Here is a 25156-nt window from a genome sequence, read left to right on the forward strand (position 1 = left end):
ACAAGCTAGGCTTAAACACAGCAAATGCATTTCTATCCTTAAGACATAAAATATATGGTTTATCCATCAAATTCAAATTCAATATTTCATTTAAAGAATTGCATAAAATTCCAAGTCTTTCTAATATTTATAATCTTAGGATTGAAGATAGTTTGTTCTTTACATCAACTCCCATCAACTTCTCTTTTCTCTGCTCAAACTCTAAACCTTCCTGCTGCATTATATAGATCCCACTTAAAAATCCTTCTCTACTCATGCAATATACAATTCTGAATGCAATGTAATGAAATATTACACTGTTCATTCAAGCAGCCCATATCCTTTTCAGGGATAAATGCAAAAATGAAAACGTTATGTGTTCCAATAGTTTTAGCCCATATTTGCTTTGTGAGTTATTAGTCTGATTAGCTTTGTTGTTATTAATCTTCATATTGCTATAAAACCAGGCTGCCTGAATGGAACGCTTGAATGAATGGTCACTACGAAGTGATTCTTAACAGCTTCATATGCTATCCCTTACCACACACATGTAATCATGTCATAGCAGCTGCAATTCATATTAAGAGAGTTGTATCAAATTCAAATTTAAATTGACAAATATAATTGTGAAAAACTCCTAAAACAAAGGCAGCATGGAGGGTGTCCTTGGAAAAATAAAAATGAGTTTAAGACTTACACTTCTTGTGCGCTCCCTCTCTCTCTCTCTCTCTCTCTCTCTCTCTCTCTCTCTCTCTCTCCATCCCCAGCTCTTTCTTTTTATGCCGATCAAAAGAATTGAACTTGAAAAGGTGATGGTGTTTGCAATTTTCCCTGCAGTTATATAAACGTATACAACCCGTTTACGTGAGGTTGGGGGTTAAAGTCATGCTGCTAAGGCCCCCCTTCCAACACTAGCAGACTGCTACAATAGTAGAATTCACACAAACCTGACATCATCAACATAGCAACAGTGATCATAGTTAGGACTATACTACGTTCTGAACATTTCATATGCATTTAACAGTCCCTGACAATTCTGACAAAATATATTCTTTGTCAGATTTGGAAAAGCATTATGTATCAAATATTATATGTGTTATATTTTTTTCTGTGTGCACATTTATGAGTATAAAAAATAAAATACACCGTACTTAAAAGTTAATAGGTCAAGCTGGGAAATATGTGTGAATTGGTACTTCCTCAAAGCATTACTATGACACTATGAAAATATGAATGTAAAAACTATAGAGGGCAAAGACATTTCAAAACACTAATTTTAAACATTACTGAATCAAAGGATTGCTTAAAGAAAGCTGCTTTATTTGAAGGATCAGGAAGACCGAGATTTCTGCTTTTGAGAGTTCAACATTTGAAAGTGTCATGTACATGCCTTGCAGATACAAGAAAGCAACAAGATGACCATCACTTCTACACAGAACTGCACCCCTGACAAACTGGACAAAAAACAGCTATGGGTTAAAAAAAAAATGCTCCAGACTCTGAGGAAGCCCTATAGAAACATGCGGAAGACCACTCAGACTCCAGCTTCAAGGTTGCGTTCTGCTTCCACAGAGAAATGGCCTCATGTCCTTTTACCACTCTTCAAAACCTTAGTAATGGTTTTAAGTTGCTAGTGGGCCAGCTAGCATTGCTGTTCATTGCTGCACTGTGATGGATGTTTCCACTACCCAGTGGACTCCCAAAATCTCTGATGATCTCCTCTATGTGGCATATTCCACTGAGGAGTACACAAAGAGCTCTTGCTTTGGGACCGAAGAGTGCTTATGAATGCAATAACACACACATGTGCACACATACACACACCTCTCCAAGCTGAGATTGATTGCACTCAGAGCCCCTCTGTGTCCATGGGTGCTATAATGAGTGGGTACACCTCAACAAGGGCAGTGTCACGGCAAGATCGTTCACTATAATTGAATTTAACCTTGAACGGAAGCACAGAGTCCTGATTTATCTGCTCAAGCACAATCTGAGTAAGCCCAGTTCAGCGCTTTATCAGAGTCACTTCTCTCCCACTGAGCAAAAGGAAGCGTTGAGGCCTTCGCCAGACCTGGACAAGAGTTCCCACCCGCAGCTTCAACATCAGAGTCCTTGAAACAAGTTTTAGCAAGTCATACTTCATATCAAATACTCTTTTTTCTAAAAACTTGTTCAACAAGAAAAAAGGATAACAGGATAAAGAAAAGAACACAAACTAATCAGAAAAGACTCAAGACATAGACTGACTGACTGATGTAAAAAAACACACAAGATTCACAAATGCAAATGCTCCATGTATAAAGTGGTTATATATCAAACAACCAGAGACCATAAATTAAGAGAGCATGAGCTTTACCTCCACCTCCAATATCAATAAATCATCCATAATATAATGTTGTTCAATTCTGCTATCCAGAGCCATTTAACCCTTACACACACCCACTCTCAGGCCTGGGTTAAGAAAATCACCATGTAAATTATAGTTTTCCATGCTGTCCACTGACTCATGGACTTGTCTGAAAGCCTTCACAATATCAACTGAGTATATAACCAGGCAAAGCTCTGTTGTGCCTTACAAAGTGCACCTCCCATAGTATTTTTGGTAATCAAGAAAAAAGACAAGTCTATTCCTCCATCTCAGGTGCTAATGACTGACAGTCAGTCAGAAAGAGAATCAATATGCTATTGTTATCATGACTGATCAATGCACAGATCACTGCATAACTCCTTCTCTGCCATAATCTCATCTGTCTATGTTTCCTTCAGATAACATTTGTGGTCATCCATCCCTTTTGAACTCTCAGGTGAGAGGTCAGAGGACACTCTAAAGGTCAGAGGCTCCTCCAAATGTGGAGGGCATGTGTGAGGTGTGAGTTATGTGTGCATGTATGCGATTCACAGCAGCCCACTACAGTCTTCTTATCAGTCCTTTAGGCTCTCCTCTCCCACTCCTTGAGCAGATAGTTCAGTCAGAACATTGTCCAGGTAGTTGGGGTCAGGGTAGCCATGGCCAGTGAGGTTGGAGCCAAACTCAGTCTTGTGATGGATTTCATTCCAAACCACTGTATCTGATTCACCTGTAGTGCTGGATGTTCCGATGGTGAAGATCAGACGCCTGTCCCACGCCATGATCAATAACTTTAGCACCTGAGATATAAAATTAATTCAAGAATATCCATTTATACATGGATTTATACTTTGATTGAACAAATAAATCAATAAAATGGTTTTCAGAGCGCACCCTGGTGAAAGCATCCACAATGCAATGATAATCTCATAATCTCACCTTCCTGCCTTTCTCATTGTCAGGCAGATAGCAGTGCCGAGGGAAACCCCGCGCTGTGAATTTCTTTCCCGGGTTAGGATGTTCTACGGTCTACGTAAAACAGAGACAGCCCAAATATAAACAAACAAACATACACACACACACACACACACACACACTACAAGTCTCTCTCAATTAACATGTTATGGTAAAGAAAATGCTGACAGTGCTCTGAGGGCTCATCAGAAACAGTGGGAGACTTTATCAGAGAGGCCTTGTTTAGAACTACAGGGGTCTGTTTGTGCATTTATCTCCAATACAGATGCAGTAAACAAATAGACATAAACAGCTCTACCGTATTGGATCACATTTCCCATGCCATCTGCCACAACACAGTGATTCCATTTTCATTGATGTTAATGTGTTTATGTAAACTGCTATGAAAGGAGCTTGTTGCTAATCAGTGAGAGAGAAAAAAAGAATTTTAAGCAATGCGCTTTCAATATTAAATCTCTTCCTAAGTAAAGAATAACAAATTGCAATGCAAAATGTAATTAAATATGCTCCTGAGTATGCCTCTAAAGCAGCTGTTCACAACAAATACTTTTGCACCGAGATTAACATATGGCAAGCTGACTATACCAAACATAAGGATCATGACTGTGGTTAATTCTTAAGTGCAGAACAAGTAGGCTACATATAACATTTAGCTGACACTTTTATCCAAAGCAACGTACAATTCTGACTGAATACAACTTGAGGGCCTTGCTCAGGGGCTAACAGTGGTAACCTGGTAGAGGTGGGGCTTGATCTGGCAACCTTCTAATTACTAGTTAAGTACCTTAACCACTGAGCCACCAATGCCCTAAATAGATTAATTCAAAGCACTGCAGGAAGTGGTCTGAGAGGCATTTTAGCCATATATATCAGTAGTACAAATGCATCTGTCCTTCTAAGCCACATTCAGCCATATAACACATATGACATATAACAGATGTAAGGCTGACATTGTGTTACCTGATAAAAGGGTGCTGTGTAAGAGATGGAATGACACATTTGTTTTCAAAACATCTTTTCTAAGCAAAAACCCCATCACTCCACCACTTCCTGTTCAGAGTGTGTTAGATTAGTAATGTGTCTCAGTCGCATGGGGGAATGATGTGTGAGATATGTAGGCACAGGAAGATGCTAGCCACATGTGACCATGATTTATGTGCACAATTTAAAGGACAAAAGCTTTGAGCTCATGAAGTATGTTTTATATGGCCATTCCACCATTTTCTGTAGTCCCTCATGTCTTCATGCATGCAAACACACACATAAACACACACATGCACACACACACACCTGCATGCCAGCAGGAATGTCATAGACTATTCGTATGGTCTTTGAATCAGGGTAGCCAGGCAGACTGTGTGGGATGATGTGGTACTCCATCTTCCCAGGGGGCTGGGTGCCTGTCTTCTCCCCATAGATCGCCTTGCATGTAGGGCACTGAAGACTGCCATCCTAGGAAGGAAAAGCACAATTATTAAAATTTGTATTTCCATCAAAACACATATTTGTTATGAGGTAAAACCCTGAGGAACATATCAGTCAGATTTCTTAAAACTTTGATATAATTTTCCTACACATTGAAAGCAGTGCTGATAGGTTGTAAAATGTTAGGTGGTTTAAAAAATAATGATAACACCATTATTTAACAACATTATTTATATAGCAATTATTAATTCTGATTTCAATTTTGAAGCGATTTATACAAGAAATATTAATCAAAGTTCATATAATGAGAATAAACAACATTTCTGAAATAATATACTACATATCGGAAATATAAAATACATACACAACAAACTGTGTTTAGGCATGCCATTTTAAATTTGCATTCCTAATAATGTCGGGGAAGCCATTCAAGCTATTGCTTTCTTTTTGGCAAGCAACATGTCCCACTTTTGTAATCTGGGTCTTAAACAACAAGGGGCTTAGAACTGAACCATGTGGAAGAGTATTGCACTCTTTTAGAATCTGAAAAATCTGCCACTCAAACTAACAAACTGGTAGTGCTATTTTAGAAACCTTTAAACCAGGCAAGGACTAATCATGCTTTCAAGCCTATCCTTTCAAATGTTATGGTCACTGGGGTCAAATCATGCACTCACATCCAACAGTAACTGCACACTGCGGAAAGTGAATGCATGATTTCATACTATGCAATACACATTATCTACAATACAAGGCTAGCAGTAGATCACTGAACATTAGCCAGAGATGATTCTTTGCTACTGTGCTATTAGTAAGGGTTCCAAGTTAGTTTGGAGAATAAGTTGCTCTGTAACGAGCTGTTCAGAAGACTTCCAATTTTCTACCATCTTCTAATCTTTCTGCCATCACACTGTCAAGGGCATGTTGTTCTCAGGATCAATTGTTTTTCTTATATAACATGGTGCAGCACTGTCCAAAGTAGATCTTAGTGAAGTATTTGAACAGGCAAACAATTGTAATTGTGATCTTTCACATGACTATCTGCACAGTTTGTTTAAGTCTAGAAGATTATAAGTGCTTTATCTATAAATGGTGTAAGCACATTTGTCCTACAAAAATAAGAATGAATACAAGAGTTGAAATTCAAAGCAGACATGGTGATCACAGCCAGGGACACTTTAAGTATTGTAAGTATTGTGTTAACATCCATAGATCTAGGGTGTGATTAAACTTGTGACTAAACTATAAAACTGAAAAAAAAAAAACCAAACATTATGAGTCACACCAATAAACTAGTGATTATATCAGGTTTCTTTTATAATTCTCTTTTATTCTCTTTATGAATACTGACATCACTAACACTCCTTTGTCAGACAGTATTTGTAGAAAAGAGTAAAGGGTCCAAGAATCCTGTATTACACAGGCAACATTTTTCGTTGTTTATTTCAATCTCCCTGACTTGAAACTGTAGATCATTGGCATATATCAAACAGTGTGCTTCTGTTTCACTTACAGATATAGCCAAACCTAGCATTAAAAGTGCACAAAATGATGCAATACACAAATCAAAACCTTAAAAGTACTGGAAGTAAGTGATATGAATGATGAGTAGTCTTAAATTATTTTTCTAAGATTGTATAGGATTCTCATCTAAGGAAATCAAAGAAAGCCTTCATCTCGTGTTGCGTTCTCCCACTTCGTAAAGATTATATTAACTTGTAAAACAGTATTGTAAAAATGATGGAACCTGATCTAAAGACATAAGGCAGTACAATATCTTCTTTCTGATATCAATATAATATCCAAATAATATAATCCGATGCCTCCATTATTTTGTCTTCTTTATAATTTGATTGTACAGTTTACCATATATTAAGTATAGAATTCAAGTGCAATATTATATTAAATAATAGTCAATTTAATTCCTCTGTGATTCTAGGCTACACCCACAGCAGACTGACCTTGTTGCCATTGTTATACATGGCTACCAGGCAGAGAAGATGAAATACATGGCTGCATTTCCCTAGTTTGCCCACCAGCTCTGGCTTAATGCCCCGGTGACTCAACACACCCTCGTAGCCTGATGATGTTATCAGCCTTTCCATGCAGATGGTACAGTCCTAATCAGAAAAGAAAATCAGAGCAGCAAACCAAACAACATTAGTGTGTATGTAATGCTTGCTAAAAGCTTTTTAATAGGACTAAATAAATTTGAAACCAAATATTGTTGAAAATAGAAAATAAGAAGCACTGTGTAATCTCCTCGAGTGGTCTTTTCAATACGTCAGAATGTGCCCCTGTAGATAATGTAAGCCTAATAACTAATAATATTTAATAACTTAAATATTAAATTTATTATAATAACATTACACAGTAGAGTGCCCCATTAAACTATTCAAACTGTTCCAGTGTAAGCGCTCTGAAAGGTGTTCTCAGTGTGGAGAAGAGGAGTGGGCAGCACTCACCTCATCAGGAGCTACTTTGATTTTCTCTGTATATCTGCGGACGACATCCTCCGGGTTCTTGCCTGGTGATGAAGCAGCATGTATGAATACACACAAGTCCATGTGTGCGCACACACAGATATGTATGCACAAACAAATTCAGATCACAAGGCAACAGAACACTCACTAATTCTCATTTTGAAAGATACCTTAAAGCATAATTCATAGAAATATTATGTGTGAATTTCCCTAACTCCATGGAACTGTCATGAAAATAAGAAGGCAAATTTAAGCACCTCATTAATTTATGTGTGTGCAGGATTAGTTCAGGATTAGTGCTATGAGAAGCCATGTGGGACATTAATTTACCTGATGTGTACACATATTAACTTTGTTTGCATTCAAATACAACATTGAAAATCATAAAGATACACAAAGAAACAAACACTAAAATACAAATGACACTCTTAGATGAATGAAATTACCTTGCTAGTAGAACTAGCAGATATACTCTCACACATGTTTTAAATCTGATACTGAATATGGTCTCTCTCTTACACACATAAAACATTCTTATATGCTTCACTGAAAACTCCACCAGAGTCAGATTTGAAGAGTTCATACATCCTTCACTGAAAATATCCATGCTCACACCCACAAAAATGTTGCATTAATCAGTGAAATAGTCTCTCACACAATAAACACTTATACACACAAATTAAATCTCATGTTCTTGTGTATGCTAATGAAAATGTTTACAAACATCCATATAAAATGTATTACATTCAACACTAAAACATGGCACTAAAACTATTTTTTTTTTCATTTTTAATTTAATTTGGCTAGTGAAAATCCAAATACTGACAATTTAAAAGATTTTGAATCCATGGAAAATTTAACAGGAATCTGTTTCAGTTTAATAGGAAGGCAGCTTTTCGGGGTCTGATTAGATGTACAATAGATGTAGACCTTGAGAAAATTATTTTAAGAATCTTTTTTGTTTTTTCCTAGTCCAAACTATGCTAATGATGGAGTGTAAAGATCAAGAAGAAGATATTCAGTTCATTAAATGTGCATGCCATTGTACTGAGGAAATACAATGAGACAGAGATTCAGTGAGATAGAATACAATGAGACAATTACTCTGGATAGATGACAAATAGCTTGATGACCGTGCCCATACCATAAGCACTATTCTAAGGGTTGTCCAATTTGCCCCAGAGCCTTGTAGAGATACAATGGTCACTCTTAAATCTGTCTATACATGCTTTTTTTTTCATTGTTTGTTTGTTTTTGTTATACCGCTTTGATTCAAGGAAGCACGTTCCAACTGTAGTTATCCCACCCACTATGCAGGGCAGGCAACCAGGTTGCCAAGGTATAATATTGAAGATGTACAGATTAGCCACTCATCTGAATGAACTGGCAAAGAATTGCCATATGTCTTGGCATTCACCAAGAACTCTGTATAGACACAGACAATGATTTGGTGTTCAATCATTTATTGTAAAACCCACTAGTACAAAAAATAAAAAAATAAATAAATACATAAACTACTGCAAAAGCCTGTGCTTCGTTCTTGGATTAACAACTATTTCATTATTAGGTCTGAGAGGCAAGATGACATCTTTGTCCGCTAGTGCGACGCCTTGAGCCTCTAGAGGACACCAAAGCAATAACAACAACCCTTAGAGTGATCTACCAAGGATTTTTACTGCACTAAAATGTAAAATATACTTGTGCCCCAGCAAGACACATCGAATTGACATAACCTGGAATCAAAATATGAATAATTTAGCTGTACAGTCACTTACGTTTTCAGATAAACATTTAACATAGACTTCATGAAATGTTTCTGACACCAAACGATAGTTGATCATTTGATTGTGTTCTAACTTAAATCAAAATATGAGAGTAAACCTAGCTAGTAAGCTATTGCATGTAATTATAAATCTGTATGAGAGCTGTTCTGTACAGCACAAACCTTATAGCTAACAGACATGGTAAATTAATAGCACAAAAGGTTTCAGACTGGAAACAGCAATAGTCATTTAATGTAACATTAGCAACATTAGCAAACTTGTTCATGTAATTAGATGTGCTGATAGCTGAACTAAAATTACAATGTAGTAAACAGGAAAATAAACCTATTCCAAAGTTTTGAAGCCCAGGTAGTGCAGAAAGCAAAGTAATGTATTGTAGCTGAGAGAGCCAGAATTCGATTGAGCCTGTGTAGCACCAGCACTTGAGATTTGTCCACTACTGCCAGGGAAGAAGGTTCTTAAAGGAATAATAAGTCATTTTTAATAAGTAAAAAATTAGCAAACAATATATTTGAAAGTGATTTTTTTACAAAGTGCAGCTCATGAAACATCAAATTCCTGTGTAGTCCTTAAATGAACCAGTTTATTCTCCATAGAGCGGGTTCCCATATGAAGATAGCCATGTTTAAAATATATTTAACCTAGCACGGAATCTCTGAAACATCCAGGCAACTAGTATAATAGTGTCAGTATAATTTCATGATGTAAAAAAGAACGATTGGGACAAAATGACATTGCTCCTTCAAGTGGGACTCAACAGACGCCGACGCTACATTATAAATTGTAGGAGCTGGCTATGCTTATGCATTTACTTGTACAGACGCTGCTATGCTGCTGATCTACGGTGGCCGGGAAAATCCATGAAAAATGCGCTGCAACTACACTAAACATATTCAACATGACATCACATGCGCTACATTTCAGAAACTCGACGCAAATGCATGAACGCTATACAATGTCAGAGAACGCGTACAACTTCAGAAATGCTGCAAATCCAGTCACAAATCCGTTTCCGAGTGCACGGAAAGTAGATGGACAACCAACAACTTGTGAAAGTAATTTATATTTGGAATTACCACAGTTCTGTGACTAGTATATGCTACACAACGAACAACTGACCTATTCGTGCCTATGTTGCTACTGCTAGGTTGTAAAAAAAAATGCTGATAAAACAAAATCCAAATTTTACACAAATTTAAACATGACCCCATATTTTTTATGTATGTAAAAATATCACACTTTAGATAAGATAGTAAAAACAAGACAGATGACTGTAGCAGACTAGCTAAACTATCAAACGTGAACAAAAACGTAGCCTATGCTTTAAATCTAGTAACACTCTGAATCTAGCTATCTAATTACATATTAACACTTAGTCGTGTTAAATGGGATTTCTATTAGCGTGTTTTAAGGCTACGTTCTGTACCACCTACAAACATGAATAGGTCAGCATGAATAGGTCAGATGTTCATTATGTATTAGCCTAAACAATAAATAGAACCATGGCAATCGCAAACATAATTATTTTTTCATCAGCTACTCGATTACCGCTGGTCTCATAGGAGTCCCTCCTCTCTGCGTGTCCTGCGAAACGCTTCCGTTGTGTTGTGGCTGGATTTGCAGCATTTCTGAATTTGAGTTTTATGAATTTGCACCGCAAATCGTAAATGTAGCGATTTCATTTTGATTAAAATGCTTTATGTAATTGCAGTGCTCTTTTCCTTTGCAGCGCGATGGGTCTTCATGGCTAATGTATTGATCATGTCATGGGAGGATAAAATGTTTTTTAACAAACCAACTGCCTCATTAACAAACTGGTCATTGCTGGTTTGGTCCATGACTATTAGCTATTAGTTAAGCATCCTATTACACCGAAACACCTTCCATTTAAACTTAAATGCTTTCAGTTTAAAATCGAGATAATCATCGCACATATGTGAAGCATTTCGTATATTTCTGCTTGATTTTCTTTCATACAGCTATGTTAAGTTTCCTCCCTTAATTTTCATTAGTGAATAATAGAAAAAATCTCACGTGCATGAGATGGTAGACTTATAATTCTTTTTTGGTGAAGGATGTATGAACTCTTCACACCAGGGGAGTGCCTATCAAGGGCCATTTCAATTTTTATCACATAATTCAAGGGTCATACTAAATTATTGAAGACATATCACAATTACACTTGGAGCAATTTTACTTTGCCCATTGCCTGCAGCAACACAGCAGGAACAAGGCACTCCTTTACTATCGAAGAGCGTTAACTTTATCCAGTCACGACTGTCCTTGCAGCTTATCCAATTTAGCATGTTTTGAGCTGTAATGATACTCAGGATTGGCTTTTTTCATCACTGTGAGTGCATCTCCACAAATTATGCACACTGGTTTGCCTTTTACTACAAAACAGTAATCATTTGTCCATTTCCCTTGTAAAGCATATTTTACATCTGCTTTTCATTCCACGTCACTCGCCATGAACTGAACTAGCCAGATGACATGATCTGACCTAACTGCATGACATGACATGACCTGCCCTGACCTAACCACTACATACATGCTGCATTTACCCTGACTGTGACCTGGACAGACATACAGTTGAAGGGACCACCACTATTTTATTTTCTTTTATTTTTTTTATCACAGGAAAAGAGTAATTGCTTTTTTTGTTGTTGTCTATTTATTTATTAATTGCCTCGTGGGTAGGATCCGACTGTCTTGTTGGGTTGCGTATGGCACGGAGGCCGGCACTAACCACCCTTGCTTCATAGCGTATGTGTGTGACAGAGCTTTCAGAAGAGCTTGTGTGTCTGACCATTTCAGTTGCAGATGTAAAAACTGCACATATGTATATATATATATATATATAGAGAGAGAGAGAGAGAGAGAGAGAGAGAGAGAGAGAGAGAGATGCAGATGTAATAGATAGATAGATAGATAGATAGATAGATAGATAGATAGATAGATAGATAGATAGATAGATAGATAGATAGATAGATAGATAGATAGATGCAGATGTAAAAACCGCACATATATATGTGTGTGTGTGTGTGTGTGTGTGTGTGTGTGTGTGTGTGTGTGTAGTTCATGAATAAATGTTAGTTTCAATACTTATTTTACCCACATTTGTTTATATGATTTTCACTGTTCTATGTGAATGCAAGAAAAGGTCATGTGTATGTGTCAGGTAAATTATTGATGATGTCCCACAAGGCCTAGCATACTGTTCTGCTCTTGTTCATATGAGATGTTTATATGTGTGTTTCCATTCCAAAAATTACTCTTATGAAACCAAAACAGCAAATGGCCAGCACAAATAATTTGTACATCTGTACTGCTACCCAGATCAAATAATGCTGTTAGAGACCACCTTAGGCATGACCAAGCCAAGACCTCAACCTTAACTAATCAAGTCAAGACTTAGACCAACTGTGGTCCAAGATACACCTTACAAATTAGCTGATAACTTTTTCGACTGAGACCAGCAAAACAGAGCCAGCAGCTTTTTCTTAAAAGGAACAGGCATTAAGCAGTGGGAAGCATGCAAATTATTTGAAACCTTCCCCTTCTCACCTTTGCGGAGGTGTTTCTTATTGGTCTTACGACGGATGCCATTGACTCCCGGTACAGGCTTCAGGTCGCTCTTGTTGACTGGCGGTGGGTGCAGAATGGGTTTGGGAGCGCGAGTCAAACACACAGGGAGCCCCGCGGCACACATCAGAATACCTGTCATACCTAACAAAATTACAAAGAATTAATGTGTGCCTGTGTGTTCGTGTCTTTCTTTGGTATGTGTGTGTGTGTGTGTGTGTGTGTGTGTGTGTGTGTGTGTGTGTGTGTGTGTGTGTGTGTGTGTGTGTGTGTGTGTGTGTGTCTAAGTGAACACCTACCTGCTAGCGCTGGATGGAGAGATCCTGAGCCAGAAAGATTTTTAACAGGCAGGGCAGGTACCCTGCTAAAGAGAGAGCACATAAACAAAAAACACATTTTAACAAAAATGCACTGTAACAAAAAAGGTAGTACGGCATGCTTTACCATACAACCTTAACCCTCTTTACAGTTAATATTCAGCTAGAGGCTGTACAAAATGTTCTTGCATTACATTAAAAATCAGGATACAACCTAAAGTAAATAAAGATCAGAGCTATATGACTTAGGCATATGACTCAGCTGACTTTTCGTGACTGAAGGATAACGATAGCAAAAAATAGCGATTTTGAAGAATGTAGTACTGTCCAAACATAACCATGCTTAAATAAAGCTTTACTCTCCTGTTATAAAAGAACAAAAGAATGAGAGAGCGAGAAGGAGGGAGAGAATAATAAAGTTATCAATAAAGTTGTCTTTACATTGTAGCAAGAAACATTTGTTTTTCAGATAGGGCTTTTAATTACTGATAAGTTATTAGTAGTACTCGGTGTTGGGAGGGTCACTTTAAAACTATATCCTTACAGATTATAGAATACATGCCCTTGAATGTAATTTGTAATGTATTCTATTAGATTACTCAAACTGAGTAACATATTTTAAATAGTTACTTCAGTATTGTTTTATATTATTATTGCATGTAAAAGTTTGAATGAATATGGCATTCACTCAATACTGATACAAAAAGTACACAGAACCCAGGAGTCACTTTGAAAGCATATGAATACTACCTGTAGAAATGTAAAATGTAAGTATTTGTAAACACAAAAGCAGTGTGATGTTTTGTCTGGCAAAAAGAGGACAATTATTCCTTGACCTTTATTTTCCACAACATCAAATTAGAATGAAAACCAGTAAACAAAGTTAAAAATATTTGAATTTACAGCTCCATAATAGAACATTTTTTCACTTAATTTCTGAAGTGCATTTTGTTGCAACTAATCTTAAAATTAAAAAAAGTACCAGAAAAGGCTGTTTAATACCTTTATTACCTTTCTCACAGCATAAAAGGAGCAAAAAATATATAAGCTTAATAACAATGACACAAATCTACTGTATTGTAAACATGTAACTTGATTGCCCACTAAGTTAAATGTTATTATTGACATCAAGCAATATAACTCAACTAATACAAGAATATAACTCTTCTTACAAGAATATTTCTTTCAGAACAGGATTGAACAGTCTGACTAACTCAAACTGTTTGCAAAGATGGCAAAACCAACAATACAATAGAATAGTCTTGACACCAAAATTTTGTATTTGACGTGTTACGACCTTGTCTACTCACGAGCTAGGACTCAATAGTCCAAAACAAAGATAGCCAGCTAGTCCTTCCCAGTCTCAATCTCAAAAATAACATTTCCGTGTATCTCAGCCATCCAATTACCGATTTTAAATCTGTAAACTGCCCTGTGACAAGGACAACATAAGGTACATTTTAATAGCATTGATCTTGTTTCCATGTGTAATGAAGTAATGAACTGATGAAGTAATGATGTAATGAAATAATGAACTGATGAGTGTGGCATTACTGAGTGGCAGTGTTATTGTAGGCTTAGCTATCTTAGGTTCCAAATACAAATTGTAATTAGTATTTGTAATAAAGTACATGTAATAGTGTTTGTAATGAAGCACAAGTATATTTAATCGTGTTTGTAATAAAGTACAAGTATATGTAATAAAGTACAAGTATATTTAATAGTGTTTGTAATAGCATTTGTATGCCATGTTCTAATTCCTTCTTTGATTACAGTGCCGTGCTCTCCAAACACCTCTTGGAATGTCTGTGTAGTTTCAGCAATCTGTTATGGCACACACTAGTCCACAGCCAAATCTGTGACCCATCCTCAACATAATAGGTTTGGATCCTTTCCTGAAACTACTACTATAGCTGACTATTTGATAATATTCTTAATAATAATACGCTCTACAACCAGCCCTAGATTCTCTCTCTCCTGTATAAATTTTGAGATTGTGCTCACTCACCTAACTTAAAACCGTTCCCACTAGACTCTAATTTAGAGAATTCAAAATCTGAGAGTCAAAATTGACAAAATACACCCAGTGTCTAATTCAAAATTCATATCAAAATCATTGAAGTGAGTTGTAGCTTGTTTGGCTCTACTTTGGGAATGTTCGTGCCAGTCAAATTGCATGTGACTCTTCACTTTTACTGTCAGCATTTGGATTTTAACTTATGTGATAAACTTCTTTAATTTTCCTATTTTCATATTTTCTCTTTCTTCCCGATACAGGATTGATCTACCTGATCTACAGGTAAGCTTGCCCTGCACAACTTTTTCATATGTCCAACTTTCTTATATCTGTGGCACTATTCATTTGTGAAACCACTCTACATCCGTGTACTCACCTCCACAACTGTACCCACTCAAATCCCCTCTAGAGGTTTTCATTCTTGCAAAGAGTTTGTGCACCTCCACCTGGCATTTGTCTGTACCAACACTGTGAGGTGTACTTTGTCCCTGCAAATCCTGAATATCTTTGGATGCCATTTTAATTGCTTAAGCAAGTTTCAAAACTTTGTTGTAAGTCAGCTCTGGCTCTGCTAATAATTTCCACGGCATGCAATCATCCTGGATGCCACAAAAAAATGTCTTGCAGCATTTCCATCAACCTGCAGTTCACAAATCTGACACACTCTCAGTCAGTTTTCTGTTTCTGGAATTCTGGAACTTGAACTGCTGTTAAAATGCTCACTAGGCTTGGAATGGTAATGCCCATTCAACAGCTCCACAAGCTTGCCATGCATAAACTAAATGCTTAATACCCATTCTCAAATCCAAATGCATCTGTGGACCATTTGCTACAGTTGTAGATTGTATGGCGTCACTGCTGTACACAATTATTAGGCAAGAGAGTATTTTGACCATATCATCATTTTTATGCATATTTTCCAACTCCAAGCTATATACACTTGAATGCTTACTGGATTTACTTATTGAAGCATATCAGGTGATGTGTATTTGTGTAATGAGGGAGGATGTGGCCTAAGGAGATCAACACCCTATATCAAGGGATGCATAATTATTAGACAGCTTCTTTTCCTCAGGCAAAATAGGCCAAAAAAGAGATTTAACTGATTCCAAAACATCAAAAATTGTAAAAAGCCAGAGGGATGCAGGACTCTTAAAATTGCTAAGATATTGGGGCGTGATCACAGAACCATCAAACGTTTTGTTGCAAATAGTCAACAGGGTCGCAAGAAAAATGTTGAGAAAAAAAAGATTTGAGAAAAATCAAACATGAAGCAACCAGAAACTCATTATCCTCCAGTGCCGTGATATAAAATCTAATCTATTTTCATGCTTCATGTGTGAGTGACTAAGGTACATTTTTGTTGGCCAAAGGAGCTTCAGCCTCACATGTTGCTAAAAAAATTTTAACTGAATATATGTTTCAGTCCAAACAAATACACTACAGAACAAATACACTACACGGAACTAAGGGGTTCCGAGCTCAATTGTCTACCAAATACACGGGTCCGAGACATCAAATACAGTGTTAAAATCTTACTAGTGTGAACTACATACTAGTCCACAACAGCCCAAAGTAAAAGAATCCTCCATTTGAAATATCTCGCATTTCAACTTTATCTATGAAAACACCTCTTTGTTACTATAGCAAGGTTAAATTAAAGAACCATTAACTGCCACAGCACAGAAAAGAAAAATGTTACTGAACAGAAAAATACATCTAAACATACTAAATAAATTAGCATGAAATGAGACATTCTGTCAACAAACTACTACAGATCGACAAATGTAAAGAACTGACATCCAAAATAACTTTCACTAGCATGACAAGCTTCTCCCAAGAGATGTCTTCTATGTGAAACTATTGGATGTTCCTTTTTTTGGTTTGTTTGTTTATTTTTAAATTAATAACTGCAGAATAAGGTCATTGTATGGTATGCTTGGCATGACTAATAGCTTTCAGCACAAGCCCTAAGGAAACAGGAAGTCATCAGACAAAAACACATGAGAATCAACAGTTGAAAGAAGAGACACCGAAGAGATGTGATCACCTTCTCTATTTAAATTGGATAATAGGTGCAGGAATGACAAAGGATAAAAAAGACAGAATGAAAGAAATTTTGGCTAAAAAATGTATAACCAGGAACACAGTATTTTTCTGTCTTCCATCTTGCTTGCCAACCTTTCCTGAATCATTCCCTGCCATTTCAAAGTAACAGTGAGCTCAGGCTATGCTGCTCTTGGCAAAAGAATGAACGAAACAGATCTTACCCTCTCTCATCCTCATCCTCTCCTGCCATCTCTCTAAACTCTGTTAAATAAGAAACACTTCCTGTTCACACTAGCACGCATGCCTCCAAACATGCATGTGTATGCAAACACACACACACACACACACACTTATATTACTGTATTTAAAAGATATATTCAGTGATGGGTGTATTGCTATAGTTAAATAATGTTATGATTAAACTTAAGCCCAACTTTAAACTGAGTAACCTGAGTAATGTCTCCAAATTGTGCTACATACATGCGGACGCATTTATACTCACAGCCTGACTAAAAGAGGAAATGAAAAACAGCTCTAAAGTACACCACTTTGGGGCTCTCTGTGTATACCTCTTAACTAGAATAGCCAATGCATTCACACCAGCCACCACGCTCAAAACAGCCAAAGCACTCAAGACTCAGGATGAATTCATACTCAGAGTACTATGTCCAATATACTTAAGCTCTAAGACTGGGCATACACATAAAATACTGAAGGTGCTTGAGAATGCTTGAGTGCCTGAGAAGGTGCAAGGTGCTATTTACTTTTATTAATGCTTTTAAGTGAAATAATGTCAGTACTTCTATTGCTCTTCTCAACCTTTACTAGGTCTGCATCAGTAGTTTCAAGTCTGTATTTGTTTATTATCCATATTAATCATGTACATATGTATATGTGCATAAATGCAGGGGGTGGACACACAGTGGTACCTGATAAAGCACTTTAACTAGTAAGTAATTAAGTACTGGTGACAAGTCAAATATCACTGGCAGGGATACATGGATAATTGCTAACAGGTGCTAAAGACCACAAATGTACCAACTCCAAAATTTCCACAAAATTGAATGAACTCATTTGTGAGCCACTCTTAGCAAAAACTATATTGTGAACTCCATAAAGCTAAATTTATGGTGGGTCTACCATTCAGAAATTGCATCTAGCCAAGACCGACAAATAAACTGGTATAAAAAGCACATTTGACACTGCAATATATATTGTAGTATGAGTAATTTCACATGCTTTTTCTTACATTCAAGCATGTTTATATTCATAGAAAGCCCACGGAAGCCACAGCTGTTAAACCTAGTGCTAGATCCATAATGGTATGGGTAGCTGTCCCATGGGTGTCATGAAGTCTAATGACTGCTGTGCATGGTCATATAACACCCAAAGACCCTTTTACAGGTCTGGGTGCATTCTATGAGGCAAACAGTCTTACCTTTCGATGTATACCGATGGACAATAATTCCCCCATGTACACTGCAAAATAAATTCAAGAGCAGTTTCACAATAGTAGGATGACGTTTAGTACCTTTCACAGCCACCTCAGTCAGGAGAACTTCATATCATAGAGCAGTGTGGAGCATATCTGTATATTTGTGGTGTGAAGCAGATTTCTGCTTCTTTCAATCAAACTGGAGGCTTTTCTTTTTGAAGAAAGGAATAATTGTTCAGTATCACAAAGAATAGTCAAATATGTCAACATTTAAAATTGACTCTTCTGAAGACCTTTACACTCTACTGGACATTAAATCTGCCATAAGCAATTTATTTTGAGAGTACAATTTAGCTAAATTGTACTTACATCCTGAAATCTATCACTAAAATAGCTGATCTGAGAAAAATGTCTTAGTGACTGTAGCAGGATCTATAATCAGCATATAAAAATTGGTAACTCACTACAGCATAGGAAAGCTCACTACAGCATTTCGAAAGACAGGCTAAGTGCTAAGCAGGTGGGGCTTTGGAGAGAGGCTTAGACAGGGTGTGGGACTAAAAGGAGGTGGAGGACTTGCAGAATCTAGCGAGAACTGTAAAAATCGTGACCGCAGCTTTAATATACAAAATAATGTGTCTACATTATTTCAATTCTTTTATATGTTCATTCCTAAACAGCCTCTGTAGAATGAACAACTACAGTCCAGCTGGACACAAATTACACTGTAAGAGTTAAATCAACAATATAGGTGGTGATTCAGTGCTGAATGAATACGTGCACACTGCTGACGCCAGTGACTGCGTGATTATGCCCCCTGGTGGCTGTTTGTTCACACTCGCTGTGAAAATGACTGTCTGTTTTCCCCTATGTACGAGCTGGAGAAGTGAAGTAAGCCTCCACAAAGAGGTCATGTATACTACACCGATAGGGACATTTACAAAACTGACTTCATATAAAAATGAAATGAGTGTGCCTTCACAATACTAAACTTGTTTTCTAATCAGGTCATGAATGTAAATATGTAGTGATGCATAACATCTCTTTTTATGTAAATAAGGGAAACTAGCACACTCTGGCCCAAATGTGTATTATTATCTGTTATTTGCATGCACATGTAGGTTAACCACTGGAACCACACGACTGGGAACAAAGCTTGCACCTTTGTGTCTTTCTGTTTCTGTCTGTGACTCTGTCTCTCTCTTCATCTCTTTCTGTCTCTCTCTTGTATCAGTGCCATATCTGCCCCAGACTTACTCAGCATTTGGTTCCTTCACTTAGTGTGTGCCAGTCTGGCTGTGTGTTCCTTGTTCTGCGGAAGCTCCCATTTTCTTTTCATCCATTATTCACCTTTCCTCAAGTTGCCTTGTACAAACATGTGCATATTTCATCCGCATTTAAAAAGTCTATCCATATCCGTATACAGGTTAAACCACTGCGCCACTGCACAGAGGGCTACGAGCTGAAGCTGCCTGTGGTTCGGTAGCGGGGAAATCCAAGCTAACTGCGATCACGATAGGCTGATTACACATTGCACCATTAAAATGAGAACACCTGATCTGAACACAGAAGGGTAAAAGAAAAAGAAAACAGAGGGAAAATGTAGTCATATAGATAATAAATCATTTAGACTAATACCACATATTCTAAAGCCTTAAACCCATTTTTAATATTTACATTTCTCATATAACCTGCTTTGCCTTACTGAATCAAACAGGTGTGTTAACGATGTGGTGGTGCGCAATACAACGTCAAATTTTCATACTCAGCTGGTATTACAGAAGTATAGGTCATGTGCCACTTCTGTCATAGCAGTTGCAGTAAATTACATCTTTCAAAATTAATTCAAGGCTGACAGACTCTAGACCAGACCTTTTCTAAATTAAAGTGGTTACAATATGCATATTAAAGCCACTGTGATGACTTTCAGAACAACGAAGTGGCACTTTCATTACTACTGTAAAGTGCTACTAAAGTGAGTAGTAAAGAGGCTGGGTACATATTTTCTTCATAGAATTTTACAGTAAATAGAATAACAAACCAGATTTAAAAGCCCTAAATGTTTTGTTTATATTTGCAGTATTCAATTTTGCATTTATAATGAATGAGGACAAAATCTCTACTCTGGGCTTAATAGTTTAATAGTGTTTTGCATTAAAAGTGACTGGGAATAGGTCATACATGTGAAGCAAACATGATGTAGTTTTTAATTTATACTTTCAAAGTAGGGCAATAGCTAGAGTTCCTATGCTGTTTTTTTTTTTGTTGTTGCTGTTTTTTGTTTTTGTTTTGTTTTGTTTTCCCGAAAGTCAAAGTTACTTTTTACATATTCAGCTATTTATTAATTTATTTATTAGCTGTAATTTATTAACTATTTAGACCCTTATCTGTACTCTTAGAGAGAAGGCCAGGTTTGTATGGTGCTATACAAACTCCTGATACAAAATACTGCTGGTGTGTGTATTCCTGAGATTCTCACCCTGCTGGGATAGCTCCTCGACTGGTGGACACCACAATGCGCTGCGTTCCTGGCCGGTTCAAATTATTCTGCCCGTTAATCATCAGCGTGTGATTGGCTGACAGTGTCACCAGTGCCGAACTGCAGGGGAAGTTCAAGTCGCTCATCTCCACTTTCCCATTTCCTCCCCCACCCACTGCTATGTTGTTATGGTGACCTCCAGCCACGTTGACCACCGGTGACCAGAGGGAGGTACCAGCGAACGTGCTGCTCTGCCGAACAGTGGGAGCTGTCTTATCACCTGGTCCCCTGGTTCCGCCCGCCTCACCGTACAGCCTTCTCCTCTGTTGTGAGGCCAGGATGGCATTAGAGGCAGCTCGTGTACTGTGTACCAGCAGGCACTGCTGGCATGAGCAGGGCGTACCCGAGCTGGCTCCCACAGGCCATGACTGGGACTTGGGGATGGAGCCGGCAATGAGTGGGTAGGCAAGGTCCATGCGCCGGCGGATGCGGCGCCTTCTCTGGCTCTGGCGGTTGGTCTGGGCCATGCTGTCAAAGTCCACCAGGTAGCTGAAGCCCAGTGAGCTGAGGTCCAGCCATGGGTGCTGCTTCTCATAGGCGTTCTGGATGCTCACACACAGCTCCATGTCGTAGGGTGTCCAGGAACCATTGTCATTCTCCCACTCCCACACCACACCTTTGCCAGGAGCCGAGGACGGATCATAAAAGTTACGCTGCACTGGCCGCATTGTACCTGATAGAAAGAAAGAGAGGGAGAGAGAGAAATAGGGAGAGAGAATGAGAGGGAGGGGGGGGAGAGATGAAGGTTCAGTTGGGCTGGGCGCCCCATTAATGTGTAATTACAACTATACATCAGAGACTTTATAGCCAAAACACATTCACATACCCCTTATGTCCTTGAGAAGACTAATGTTCATTTATAACACTCCAATAATCAGTACTCAATCACTCTTTCTCTCTCACTCTCCCCTCTCTTTCCATGAGCAATCACTAACATGGCATATGCAAACATGTATCCTTTTAAACACCAGTAATGTCTTACTGTTGCAAAACCCCTTCCATCATTATGCTTACACACACACACACACACACACACACACACACACACACCCCATTAGCGTCACAGCACTGCCGCTGGCTGAGCCTCTGTGAGACACATCAGCAGAAACACCAGCTCAGCGGCTAGTTTCATTTAGTGGGAGAGACACGTCTCACTTCTATGTTATCCAAGGCTAGTAACATCTGTGTTAGTAAGGAGATAATCTAAGAACCAGTGGACAAAGCTTTAAATTAATGCAACTGTTTTTTGAAATTTAAGTTGAAAAAGTTTCAAATAATGATGCTAGACTTTGTATTGAGTTTACAGTTTCTGTCATTAGCTAATTCCGCCATCAAGATCTTCATTAATAGTAATAATAAATATATGTATGTGTGTGTGTGTGTGTGTGTGTGTGTGTGTGTGTGTGTGTGTGTGTGTGTGTGTGTGTGTGTGTGTGTGTGTGTGCGTTTAATACATTTAATAGTGTTTGTAGACTACAAAAATTGACTGTATTTGTATTTGTACAGGTCAACAACTTTAAAACATACAGGCTAGTTAAGTGGTAAATTCCTGAGTCTCCATCACAGAATATATGAACACATATTTAGGTGCATCCAAGACCTTCCAGTACTTTTTTCCTGTGTGTGTGTGGGTGTGGGTATGTGTGTGTGGGGGGGGTGTGGAGTATGGGTTTATGTCTGTGCATACATTGTCCCCAAATGTGCAGTGCTATGAATTTAGATACTTTCCATCTCTAAACCAAAGACAAGTAGACACACAGATAGCTAGACCGATAGAGAGAATGACAGAGAGAGAAAGACTAGTGACCTAAAGCAAGGGCAACCATAATCACACATATTTAAGCCTTCAGAAAGCACAGATATATACATACTGTATATATACATACTGTGTGTGTGTGTGTGTGTGTGTGTGTGTGTGTGTGTGTGTGTGTGTGTGTGTGTGTCTACAGTATGTATATATGCATGTGCATGCCAACAGGTAGGATTATGGATAGATCTGCTATTTTCAACCCATAACTCTGACTGGACTTATCAACAAGTCAATGGCAGAAATGTCCTGCGACAAGCTACACAGGAGTACTTAGCTATAGGGAAAGAGCAGTTTTAAGGGATGGGTTGAAAAATAGCCATAATTAAAACCTGATTTTTTTTTTTTTTTTAAGTGAAAAGGCCAGTTTACAATAATAACTACTGTAGGTGTTATGATGTTATTTCCTCACAGCAATTATGCCTATATCATGCTGTATTACACTGAAAAGGTTATAGAGAGGTCAGATGGGACCTTAGGCATTCTCTAGTTCACTCACACTTTCTCATGCACACAAACGCAAAACCATAACAGGATATTTCTCTCACACATTTGCTTATGCTTCCTCTGAGTCCCACAAAGCAGTACTTAACATCTGAGACAATACAAACTAAACCAAGTCAAGAATTACACAGCCTCACACACAAACACACAGGTCACATCCCTCCTGCAGAGAAGCCTGAAATGAAATGATATTCTTCCTGACTCTGGACACTTTCACTTCCTCTTTCTGTCTGCATGTCAACCCATTTAGTAATACACATAGCAAAATAATTGTAACTAGGTCCATTCCTCACTAAATGATCATTGGGCCGCAAACTGTTCATTTCACTATTAAAGTTATTTCACAGCCAGATGGACCTAAAGACACTTTTTATGTCTCTTTTTCTTTCTTAATTCACCCAGACTTTCGCTGTCTGTTCAACTGTTTATGCAGCTCCTCTCTGTTCCACAGCTGATTTCCAACTCTCTCTTCTTTCTCTCACACACACACACACACACACACACACACACACACACACACACACACACACACAGTCCCACTCAGCTCCTCGGTGAATAAAGCACTATAAAATGAATTGGTTACAAAGATGGATGAATAGGTGGTAAGACCTGTGAAGCAGTGATATTTATTTAACTGTGTGTGTGTGTGTGTGTGTGAGAGTGTGTGTGTGTGTGTGTGTGTGTGTGTGTGTGTGTGTGTGTGTGTGTGTGTGTGTGTGGTTGGGGGGGGGGGGGTATGCAAACGCTGCATTGTTCCCTGATAGAGGAGGATATTTCAATCAGCCACTACTCAGCATCACTTGCACCCACACACCCTTCCCCAGCATGACCTTGTATGTGTGTGTATGTGTGTGTGTGTGCGTGTGGGTTTGTGCGTGTGTGTGTGTATGTTTGTGTGTGTGTGTGTGTGTGTGTGTGTGTGTGTGTGTTTGTGTGTGTGTGTGTGTGTGTGTGTGTGTGTTACAAAAGCCATCCACATCCAACTAGTTAATAGAGATTTACTGCAGAGTTGGCACTTTAGTCAGAACAGAAAAAAACACCTCTGTTCAAAGTTACTGTACTGTGGTCTACCTCAGGGGCATTACTGCAGAGAACATGCCCCCCTCCCAAGCACACACACACACTTACACACATGATCCATAAGTCTACTTTGCCAAAGGAAGTTACAGTTGCCAACTGTCTTGGGGCCTTATGACTGCCCAGTGTGAGAGTGTCAACATCTATTACATCCACCTCACTGAACCACAAATATTTGTGTGTACATGTTGTACACAGGATGTTAAGTTAAAAATATTGCAAATTTTGTTACACAAAAAATACACTGACTACCAGAAATGTTTTATCAAGTATGTATGGAGACTATATAGTTGCAGATAATACACTCCTCTGTATTGATTTTTGATAGCTTACGTTGTTGAGCTGGTAAAGCATGGTGCTAATAAGACTAAAGTCATGGGTTTGATTCCCATGGCACACATGTTTAGTCATACTGATTACATTAGTTGCTCTAGATAAGAGTGTGTGATAACTGTACTCCTGCTGCAGGTAATTTAATTGATTACAGTGTTATATCGTGTCCTTAAAACAAGTCAGGCCCCAGATTTACAGAAAATAAGATCTCCCCACCCACAGCCTTTCTCTATATCAAACACAAAAACACCATAACTGATGGAAACCCCCACCATCAAGGTTTCAGCACAGTGCTGAACACCTCCACCTTTCTCACAGTGATCCCCTTAGGTCTGGAAATGAGGGCTTCTGCAGGCACAGTGTAAATCCTTCAAACAGAGGAACTGGACAAGCGCCATCTCATCCATAGCTTCATAATCATTTGTATCTACAGAGGAACCACAAATTATAAAACCTGTGATTTTACATTTGATATTATTACACTTTATTTCCTGTTTGGA

At 38.1% G+C, this 25156-nt stretch overlaps 1 protein-coding gene across 5 annotated transcripts in view; it reads right to left on the reverse strand.

Moving 5' to 3' along the window:
• Positions 1 to 1282: 1282 nt before the first annotated feature.
• dtx1 (deltex 1, E3 ubiquitin ligase) overlaps positions 1283 to 25156 on the reverse strand; it is a 31993-nt gene continuing 8119 nt past the window's right edge. For 3 of the 5 annotated variants that reach the window (XM_035522133.1, XM_035522134.1, XM_035522132.1), the window contains 8 exons: positions 20876 to 21608; positions 12878 to 12942; positions 12561 to 12722; positions 7192 to 7253; positions 6688 to 6846; positions 4592 to 4753; positions 3266 to 3355; positions 1283 to 3126 (listed from right to left, as the gene is read on the reverse strand). In XM_035522133.1, the coding sequence (XP_035378026.1) occupies positions 2902 to 3126; positions 3266 to 3355; positions 4592 to 4753; positions 6688 to 6846; positions 7192 to 7253; positions 12561 to 12722; positions 12878 to 12942; positions 20876 to 21608 (1658 nt within the window). In that variant the 3' untranslated portion in view covers positions 1283 to 2901. The remainder of the gene's footprint in view (positions 3127 to 3265; positions 3356 to 4591; positions 4754 to 6687; positions 6847 to 7191; positions 7254 to 12560; positions 12723 to 12877; positions 12943 to 20875; positions 21609 to 25156) is intronic. The other 2 variants (XM_035522135.1, XM_035522136.1) reach the window with 2 other exon arrangements.

The sequence above is a fragment of the Electrophorus electricus genome, chromosome 23 (assembly GCF_013358815.1).
Source record: "Electrophorus electricus isolate fEleEle1 chromosome 23, fEleEle1.pri, whole genome shotgun sequence".
NCBI classification, from domain to species: domain Eukaryota; kingdom Metazoa; phylum Chordata; class Actinopteri; order Gymnotiformes; family Gymnotidae; genus Electrophorus; species Electrophorus electricus.